Genomic DNA, 10,647 nt, shown 5'->3' on the forward strand with positions numbered 1-10,647 from the left:
GTTAAGGGATTTCACACACAGCTGTTCATGGTGGCAGAATTAAATGCTTTTACAGCTTCAGAGCCTTGTCTTTGCTAAATTTCCTTCCATTTTTTTGCCCCCTGAGATTCAATTCATAGCCTGTCAGCATAACATTGTCTTTCAGTTATCATGAGAAATGGTAAAGCTCCTTTGAGGGAATCAGTATTAAAGAAGATGGTCTTGACTCAGACATAGAGAGAATGAAGGCAAGTAAATCCCACACATCTCCCCAGGGCTCAGGACTGAAGTAGATGCGGACATGATGTCCTCCACTCTGGAGAGTCACAATCCTCACGACAGGGACGAGAAATGAGGGAGTGAAACAGTGGCAAAACAACCACATTAATCAGACACGTATTGTTTGGTTTACTAGCATTATCTTTAACTCACACAATAATCTTTGCAAGTAAATATTCTACCCATTTTGCACATGACTAATCTGAGGCTTCAAGAGGTTACTTTATTTTCTCAGGGTCACCCAGTTTGTGAATAATGGCAGAGTCGGGATTTGGTCAGTGGTTAATTGATTCTAAATTTCGCCCTTACTTCACCAAGCCTCTCAGAGGTCAAGCTTGAGAGAGAGGAGCTGTTTTCATCCAGTCATTTGGCAAGAGCTTTCCTCCTAATTCCTAGTGTGTGCTGACCTAGTGTAGGAAAGTGTGCTGAGTATTATGGGCTCACCGTGCCAACACATTGTCATGGAAGAGAAAGAAACAGACACAGCGCAAGGAAATTGTAATACGTATACAGTAGACACACACACACGCAGAAGAAAAAAAAAGTAAGTGGAGGAACAGGAAAGAAATAAATTAACTCTGCTTTGGATGATTAAGAACACTCATGAGAAAGGTTTAAATTTAGTTATGCCTTGAAGGATAACCACACACGGGAAGAGGAACATTATGGCTAAAACAGAAAGGTGAAGATGAACTCTGTGCAAAAGTGTAGGACAAAGTCCAGGAGTTTCATGACTCAGCTGGATGAAAGAGCACGTAAGGATGAAAGGACACTAATTTCAAAATTAGGAAATTTATAGTTGATTCTGCATACAAAGGGGGCATTTGAATTTTTCTTAAAAAAATATGGTATGATTGTTTTACAGATTATGAAGATAATCTGGCCCCAGGTTGCAGAAGGTAGAATTTAAAAGTCTTTAGGGTCTGGGAGGAGTACGTAGAGTGTGATAGAAATAAGAATATCTGGAAAAAATATTTCTGTCTGAAAGCACAGATTTGAAAAGAGTAGCTGAGGGTGCAGCCCAGGAGCTTGACCCTAAGTGCTAATAAATAATGACCCCAGGTGGCACCAATTCAATTAGTCTCCATTCCTTGCACTAAAAAGGTGATCAGTGTTACAAGAGGAATGGATTTGATGTACCTGCTCCAGAGAGTGAAAAATAAACATTGCCCCCACTAAACAAGCTGTGGGTAAGCCTTAAGGGCAGTGAACTTCCTGACAAGAGTCTGGAGAACAGTGAAGTGGAGCCTTAGCTCTTAACTGCTAAGGTAAGCTTTGGGCTGACATCCTCTTACAAAAGGTGAGAATCTGGAAAAGACACATCCATACTCTTAAGCGCTCTCTCTCTTGCTTCACAGAGACCTCCTAAATACACTCGGCACAAAGGCCACCATTCTCTCTGAAAAGTAGCTTCCTGTGGCCACAGTCAAACACCAAATAAACTGCATATTTGCCTCTAAATCTTATGACTACGATCATTTAGGTCTGAAACTATTTAAAGCAGACAAACCCACATGCTGCATCATTATTCTTATTTTTTTCGATAAAGCTCCCAGGGATGCAGGTGGCTATACCAAGAAGCTAATGAGGATTGTCTCACTGCTCCTGATTTGCAGGATCCTTGTAAGGCTCTAGAAAGAGCCTGAAAACGTGTAAAGTCTGTGGAATTTGCTGGCCTTTTTTATTCTGAATTGTAATTTGTTGTGACTTTTTTTCCTTGTCTAAGTAAACATTCACACTTACACCTAATTTTTTATACTATTTTATGAAGAGGGCCTCCCCAAATATTATAAGCTGCACCTCCATGGTTTCTTTACCTTGGGCCATATAACTTCCTGATGTACTCTCTAAGCTATATTGGTTGAAAATATAAGCCTAGCTAACGAAATGAATTCACTCACTAAATACAATTACAGGTTTCCCCCGCTATTGGAAGGCAGAGTGTTCCTATGAAACCTCTCCCAAGCTGAAATGGTGCAAAGTAAAGAAGCAATTACCTTAGGACAACATCTTGCTAATGATACACAAAATAAATCAAGATAAAGCACAGATGCTCACAGACACCTTTCAAAGCTACGGCGGCTGGATGCTGGGTTGCTGAGTGTAGTTCCCTGGGAAGGAGCTTGTTGGGGCCACCCTCCCTGCTTGGGGTGCCCGCTGCCTCTATAACAGTTTGCTGCAAAACAAACACTGAACGCTATTTTCAATTTTCACCATTTTTCATAAAAGCGCAAGTCCTCTTCTGATTTCTTTCAGTTAGAGAAAACAGGTACTGATGCTGGTCTTTGGTAAAAGCAAAGTGGTGAAAAGTGAACTTTCGAAAAGCGAAGGAAACCTATATTGATTTCCAGTCACTTAAATATCAGGGATCATATACCCATCATTAAATTGGTTTTGTAATATTTATTTTGCAGCCATTTGTGTCAGCAGTTGACAAGAAAAGCCAGTTGTCTGTTAAGGCCAATCCCTCCTGACAAAAATCTATATAGTCTGCATAGAAGAGAAGGTAACATCTTTTTCTTCTCTGTGGTAAGTGACATACATCCATGTTTTTTTTCCTTTGAGTTTCTTTTTTTCTTTTTTTTTTTACATCTTTATTGGGGTATAATTGCTTTACAATGGTGTGTTAGTTTCTGCTGTATAACAAAGTGAATCAGCTATATGTGTACATATATCCCTATATCCCCACCCTGGCTTGAGCCTCCCTCCCACCCTCCCTATCCCATCCCTCCAGGTGGTCACAAAGCACCGAGCTGATCTCCCTGTGCTATGTGGCTGCTTCCCACTAGCTATCGGTTTTACATTTGGTAGTGTATATATGTCATGCCACTCTCTCACTTCGTCCCAGCTTACCCTTCCCCACGCTGTGCCCTCAAGCCCGTTCTCTACGTCTGCGTTGACATACATCCATTTTATCCAAGAGCGATTTCTAGTTATTAAGGAACAGATTAAAGAATGGAGGTGCAAAACACATCTCCATTTTTTTAATTGCTAAATATTGAATGGTTATCTGATATAGCTCATCTAATATTATGATAAAGGTTTTGTATGAACAATAATAATTCATAACTAGAGTTTATATTGAGTGGCAGCAGTTTACCTGGCAACAATTGATGTCAACAGAGACAAAGAAAGTGGAAAGGTCAGTAACAGCTATAGCCTAGTTTCTTCCAGCAGATTTCTACGTAGGGTGATAAATAGTGCCATTACCTGGGGGTCAACAGCAATATAACTGTACATCAAGCTTGTTTCCCTCTTGTGCAGAATATCAGCCTTAGAATGAACAACACAAGGATCAGTAAGAGAATTGGCAAATGTTTTATATGGAATACTTAATGAGCTATGGCAGCTAATTAGGAGGAATAAGGTTGGCTTATTTAAAAATTGATAAATTCTTATTTAAAAATAAAACTGATAAGTTCTACAGTGGATTCTAGCAAACCAGATGACGTTTGTGGAGTTTTTCAAGGTAAATAAATTGGCGAGGATGGGTGTCCATCAACCATGAAGAGTGGTATTTAGACAAGTGTAAGAGCAGAAAATCAACTCCATATTTTATTTAAGTTTGTTGAGTTTTCTTCCAATCATGTAAGTAAACAAATACTGTCAGCACCTAGTCAGAAGGTGGCTTTAGCTTTATGAAGTTCGGGGCAGTCGGCCTGCTTTGTGAAGCTTGGGAAAGCCAGCTCCTCTGTGTCACTAGGATCTGTACTTTTACATTACTCCCATCCCAGATCTGTTGTCCAACCAAAGTCTTGGGTTTTACTGCATATTGTGATTACACCTGAGGTTTTGTGCTTTTGAGATTTACAATAAAATTTAAGTAGAATAAAAATCCTAGAGGCGTTCTTAGTATTTTGCAGTGTTAATATATATTGTTTTATTACCTGCTAGTTCTTAAACTTAACTCCGTCTAGAACAAAAGTCTCCTGTTGACTGATGTGTTCTGAGGACAGGACTGATTTTAGAGCATCAGCAATCTGTTGATAATGAGTTGGAAGGGAAGCCTTGTTTTCCAGGACCTGAAGGAAATTTTTACATGTTAATGATATTTACTGCATTTTTCCTGATTATAAAGGCACTGTGTTCCTCTTAAAAACATGTGGTTTTTTTATTGTAATTGTCCATATTCCTACTTCACAGTTAACTTGAGATTCTGATTCAATAGGTATGGGATGGGACCAGGACGTCTGTGATTTTAATAAATTCTCCAGATGATCCTGATCTATACCAATTTTGAGAACCAATTATGAATTACACATGCTGTCTTGTTTTTGTTATATCATTGTTAACAAAGTTGTTACGTTGTTAACAAAATATTTTATGAGTGTGTTTTTATTTCATTAATACCTCTTTGAAAGTATGATTTTCGATGGTCTCATGGTTTCCCATCATAGAAATGGACCATAGGGAACTCCCTGGTGGTCCAGTGGTTAGAACTCCATGCTTCCACTGCAGGGTGCACGGGTTCGATACCTGGTTAGGTCACTAAGATCCCGCATGCCAGGTGGAGCAGCCAAAAGAAATGGACCATAAAGTTTAAAATTTTTAAAGTTTTTAATTTATATATTTATTCTAATTTAACTCTTACAAATTATGTAGGAGGAAACATTTCTATATACAAACATTTCAAACCTTCTGATAAATTTCCTCAGATAGATTTTTAGAAGTAATATTAGGAGACAAAAAGATGTGCATTCTTTAAGGCTTTAAAATTTATTTTATTTATTTTTGGCTGTGATGGGTCTTCGTTGCTGTGCGTGGGCTTTCTCTAGTTGCGGCGAGCAGGGGCTACTCTTCGTTGTGGTGTGTGGGTTTCTCATTGCGGTGGCTTCTCTTGTTGCGGATGACAGGCTCTAGGCGTGTGGGCTCAGTAGTTGTGGCTCGTGGGCTCTAGAGCGTTGGCTCAGTAGTTGTGGCACACAGGCTTAGTTGCTCTGCGGCATGTGGGATCTTTCCAGACCAGGGCTCGAACCCGTGTCCACTGCATTGGCAGTCGGATTCTTAACCACTGTGCCACCAGGGAAGCCCTAAGGCTTAAAAGAATGTTTGCTATTTTCCAGAAAAGTTACAATAATTTATACTGGTAGCTACAAGATTGCTCTTATGACCTTACTCCACCAGTTTTAAATGTTATAATTATTATTATTTTTTTTAATAGTAATCTTTTATTTATTTATTTATTTATTTTATTTTTTATTTTTGGCTGTGTTGGGTCTTCGTTTCTGTGCAAGGGCTTTCTCCAGTTGCGGCGAGTAGGGGCCACTCTTCATCGCGGTGCGCGGGCCTCTTCACTATCGCGGCCTCTCTTGTTGCGGAGCACAGGCTCCAGATGCGCAGGCTCAGTAGTTGTGGCTCATGGGCCTAGTTGCTCTGCGGCATGTGGGATCTTCCCAGACCAGGGCTCAAACCCGTGTCGCCTGCATTAGCAGGCAGATTCTCAACCACTGCGCCACCAGGGAAGCCCTGTTATAATTATTTATCACTGTTAATTTGACAGCTGAAAACCGCTATCTCCTTGTATTCTTTTTTTTTTTCTTTTTAATAATGAAGCTGCTTTTCTTTTTTTTTTTTTTTTAATTTAGGGAAGGCTCTTTTATTTATTTATTTATTTTTATATTTATTTTTGGCTGTGTTGGGTCTTCGTTTCTGTGCGAGGGCTTCCTCCAGCTGCGGCAAGCGGGGGGCCACTCTTCATCGCAGTGCGCGGGCCTCTCACTATCACGGCCTCTCGTTGCGGAGCACAGGCTCCAGATGCGCAGGCTCAGTAGTTGTGGCTCACGGGCCTAGTTGCTCTGCGGCATGTGGGATCTTCCCAGACCAGGGCTCAAACCCGTGTCGCCTGCATTAGCAGGCAGACTCTCAACCACTGCGCCACCAGGGAAGCCCTCTCCTTGTATTCTTAATTTGCATGTATTTGAGTATAGAGAGGTTAAACTTTTTTTTTATATGTTTATGGGCTCTTGGTCATCTTTCTTTAGTGGATTGTCTATTCATATCCTTTTTCAAGGCAGAGTTAAAGGTCCTCGGTTAAACACACAACAGGGAGAGAGAGTTTGAAATTCCCCCGGGACATCTGAATCTTCTCCTTCCTCTAACCTCTCAAGTCTTAACTAATGAGCGCAGATGGATTCCAGGCAGCCATAGCAACGTTACAACTTAACGGGTGGTCTCTATTCCAGACTATTCCTTCTCAGGGTGAAAGAAGACCGGGGAGGGGGGCGGGGATCTCCTCCCACTGTCAATACCTTTCCCTTGACGTCATGTTGCTGTAGGCAGGAGCGAAGTCAGGGCCGCCTGGCTCTGGGCGGAACTCCATTCCATCTCCTGGGACACTCCCCGCCCCCGCCGCCACCAGGAGAGGAGCCCCTTCAGTCCCTCTGACCCTGTCTGCTACCATCACCCACTGCTACCAAGAAACTCAGCACTCGTAGTTTTTCGCTCACGCTCTGGACTCTGGTCCCGCAACACCCCCAAATCTGAACGCATCTCCCACCCTCTCTCAATGCCTGCCACCTTTCCATGGTGCCCTCTGAAACTCAGGATCCCTCATCAGCTACATCTCCTTTATTTTCAGGCCCTTCTCTGAATGCCTTGGTCCCATTTTGTTCTTTTTGGCTCCAGGAGGAGAGTGCTGCTTCTCTCCGGCAGCTCTCTGCTGGCAGCTGGTCCGTCTCCCACCCATCTTCTCACCCTGGGCTAGGATGTGTACTTGTGTCCTCCTTGCCCTTCAAGATCTTCTCGGACCGTAGTCCTCCAGATGCTGTAAAGGCTTTAGCTTTGAAGCTCATGCGAACTCTGCTGGTCTCCACGTCTCATAGTTGAGGTCACCTATACACCCTAGTTTTCTCACTCTCATTCCCTGACTGTTTCAGCTCATGGCTCATGCTTATTCTGTCAACCACTAGTCACAGGACGATTTTTGGTGATTTTTAGTAGCCTCAATTCTGACCCTTCCAAATCTTGATTGTCTCAGACCCTGACCTTCCTCTCTTCTAGTGATCTTGCACTTCACCCAACCTCAGCCACTTTCTCAGATAGTTATACCTTATATCTTGACTTTACCAATCACCACACTCCCTGCATCTCCTCAGTTTCAAGCATCCCACCTTCTGATTTCCACATTCTGTCTTTTGAGCTCACTCCATCTAAGCACCCTGACTCTTATAATTCTTTGACCCTACTGGGACCTTAAGTCCCTTGAACCTATTAAATTTTCACAGCAACCCATTCCTTTAATGTCTTTGGTTCCTTCCTTACCCAGCTTAAATTCCATGTTCCATGCATGTGTCCTTAACTCCCTGCTTGTCTCTACTCACTTGTTTCTACTCCCCGGCAAAATCCCCAACCTGGCTAAGTGCAACCATCAGGCTAATCATTTGCAGCATCCGCCCAGCTGATGAGCTGAGGAGGAAACACGTCCATGCCGAGCGGTCTCACTTTGAACTTGTCCATGTGTTCAGCTCAGTAGTTGTATTATATTTCTGGTCCATGAATTCTCCCCTTTCCTGGGACCATTGGTATCTTCTCTGTTTCTACAAGCACATAAAACATCCTCAGTCTTTGCTCATGACTTTGATTCTTATTTTTCTGAGGAAATAGAAGCAATGAGAAAATAACATCTACTTCATTTCACTTACCTTAATCTGTGCCTGCCTACTCTGCCTTCACTCTTGTCACTGTACATGGACGATTGCATTAATGGATTCTTCATCCCTCCCTCTAGACATCTTATTTGATGGTTCCTCTCACTGAGAAGTGAAATGTATTTCCTCACCTTTTGACTCTGGGTTTGACATTGTGACTTGCTTTGGCTGATTGAATGAAGAAAAAGTGACAGTGGCAGTTCCAAGCTTAGGTTGCAAGTGGCCTTAAATTTTTCCACTGGCGTTTGTATGCCTCAGCCATTACCATGGGCCCAGGCTCCAGAATAGGAAACGTCAATTAGACCTGAGCCCGATCCGTAAAGACAAAGCTGATTCACCAAACTCCAGCATAGAAATATTTTTGAATACTTAACTTATGTACATCTAATACCACTACATTGTATTCATCACTGAATACATATTTACTTTTTTTTTTTATTACAAATATTTTGTTTATTTTAATGAAGCTGGTACAGACAATGTCCATTTAAAACCCATATCCCAGGCCAAAAAGTACAAATAAAGTCAAAAAGAGCAGCGTTCTGCTGTATACACTTCTGCATTAATAACTTTAACTGCTAATGAAAATTAGAACTTTTCTGGGATCTTCTGACAAGATTTTTCTTTCATCTTAAAATGCTTTCTCTTCAGTGAAGCCATCTTTGGAGTTAGTCATTATTTTCACCACCTCTGTCACCTTGACTCCAACCTGATATTCCTCTTCTTTTGGTCCAGACCCTCAGATTTTAAAAGTAGCTTCAAGTTAAGGAAAGGGCATTTTCCCACAGTTCAGTTCTCTGAAAAACTTCCATCTCCCACTGAGAGTCACAGTCCAGGAGCGAAGCGATCACATGCTAGAACTTCGGGGCCAATTGGAAAGTCATTATGAACACTCGCATTAGTCAATCTTATTTATCACAAGCCTGTAAATGCACAGTCCTGGAAAAGGCGGCCTCTCTGTGCACACACATAATTTTTAAAAAGGAGAGGGCGATATGAACGGGGCTGAGGTTTGATCACCAAAAATCAGCACAATGAAAACAAACAATAATGAATAATGGGCACTAGAATTCAAATTACCAGATGTTCTAAAGAGATGGGGTGCCAGTTTTCAATTCTGTTTTGAACACCACATTACAAAAGAACTATTTTTAAAAATAAAAAAGGATTAAGGGAAAAGAAAAAAAATAAAAATATCTAAATTGTTGAACGACCCCCTGTTTGTTCCTGATAAACTTCAATCACATCTTCTTCCTCCATTCCCAGTTCTTTTGGAGTGTGATTATCAGCAATTCTCTGACCTTCAAAGAGAAACCTGAGCGAATTCATGGGAACTCCCTGTCTTTGACAGTACGATTCTTTGAGTTTCTTGAGATGTGTTGTCATTTTCACTTTGAAGTGAATCTCACTGCTATCCTGTCCGATGACTTTGAGTTTAATATATTCTCCTTCCTTCTTATCCCCCAAGTCCTCGGTTGAAGGTTTTGCCTCCTGCTCAGACATGGTGACGGTGGTTTCCCCCGGGGTCTCCGCACAGCAGCGGCCTCGGGTAGGCAGAACCTCGCTCCGGGGTTTACAAATCCGTCTCTCTTCCCCACAGCACCCATATTTACTTTTTTAATTAAAAATTTTATTTTGAGATCATCATAGATTCACATACAGTTATGAGAAATAGTACAGAGAGTTCCCATGTACCCGTTACCCAGTTCTTCCCAGTTGAAATATCTGGCAAAACTAAATTGTAGTATCACAACTAGGATACTGGCATTGATCCAGTCAACGTACAGAACATTTCCATCACCACAGGGAGCCCTCATACTGCCCTCAATAGTGCATTCTTTTTCATTGCTGAGTAGTCTTCCATGGTCTGGCTGTACCACAGTTTGTTTGACCAGTTGCCTACTGAGGGACATGTGGATTGTTTCCGGTTTACAGCTGTTATGAACAAACCTGCTGTAAACATTTGTGTACAGGATTTGGTGTGAACATAACTTTTCATTTCTCTGGGATAAATGCATAGGAGTGCAATTGCTGAGTGGTATGGGAATTCCATATTTAGTTTTTTGAAGAAACTACCAAACTGTTTTCCTGAGTGGCTGCACCATTTTTTAAAATATTTTTTTTGCTGAAGTATAGTTGATTTACAAAGTTGTGTTAGTTTCAGGTGTACAGCAAAGTGATTCAGTCATACACACACACACACATCCCCCCCACACACATGTTTTTTAGATTCTTTTCTGTTATAGACTATTATAAAACATTGAGTACAGTTCCCTGTGCTATACAGTAGGTCCTTGTTGGCTATCTATTTTATACATAGTAGTGTCTTTATGTCAATCACAAACTCCCTCCCAAACTCCCTGATCTATCTCCCTCTCCTCCCCCCAACATAACCGTAAATAATTTGTCTTCTATGTCTGAGGGTCTATCTCTGTTCTGTATACAAGTTCATCTGCATCTTTTTTTTTCTTTTTTTTAGATTCCACATATTATCAATATCGTACGATATTTGTCTTTCTCTGTCTGGCCTACTTCTGAGTGGCTGCACCATTTTACATTCCCACCAGCAATGTATGAATGATCCAGTTTCTCTGCATCCTTGCCGGCATTTGGTGTTATCATTTCTTAATTTTAGCTTTTCTGATGAGTGATATCTCATCATGGTTTAATTTGTATTTCCCTAATGACTTATGATACTGAAGTTCATGACCGACTTTGATGAGAGATTTTATACTGAAAGCAT

The 10,647-nt window shown here is 41.2% G+C and overlaps 1 protein-coding gene across 1 annotated transcript; it reads right to left on the reverse strand.

Moving 5' to 3' along the window:
- Positions 1-8,360: 8,360 nt before the first annotated feature.
- LOC137755858 (small ubiquitin-related modifier 1-like) lies at positions 8,361-9,501 on the reverse strand. Its single transcript, XM_068531987.1, has one exon. The coding sequence runs from the start codon at positions 9,405-9,407 to the stop codon at positions 9,102-9,104; it is 306 nt and encodes a 101-aa protein (XP_068388088.1). The 5' UTR covers positions 9,408-9,501; the 3' UTR covers positions 8,361-9,101.
- Positions 9,502-10,647: the final 1,146 nt, after the last annotated feature.

Source organism: Eschrichtius robustus, chromosome 21 (assembly GCF_028021215.1).
Source record: "Eschrichtius robustus isolate mEscRob2 chromosome 21, mEscRob2.pri, whole genome shotgun sequence".
NCBI classification, from domain to species: domain Eukaryota; kingdom Metazoa; phylum Chordata; class Mammalia; order Artiodactyla; family Eschrichtiidae; genus Eschrichtius; species Eschrichtius robustus.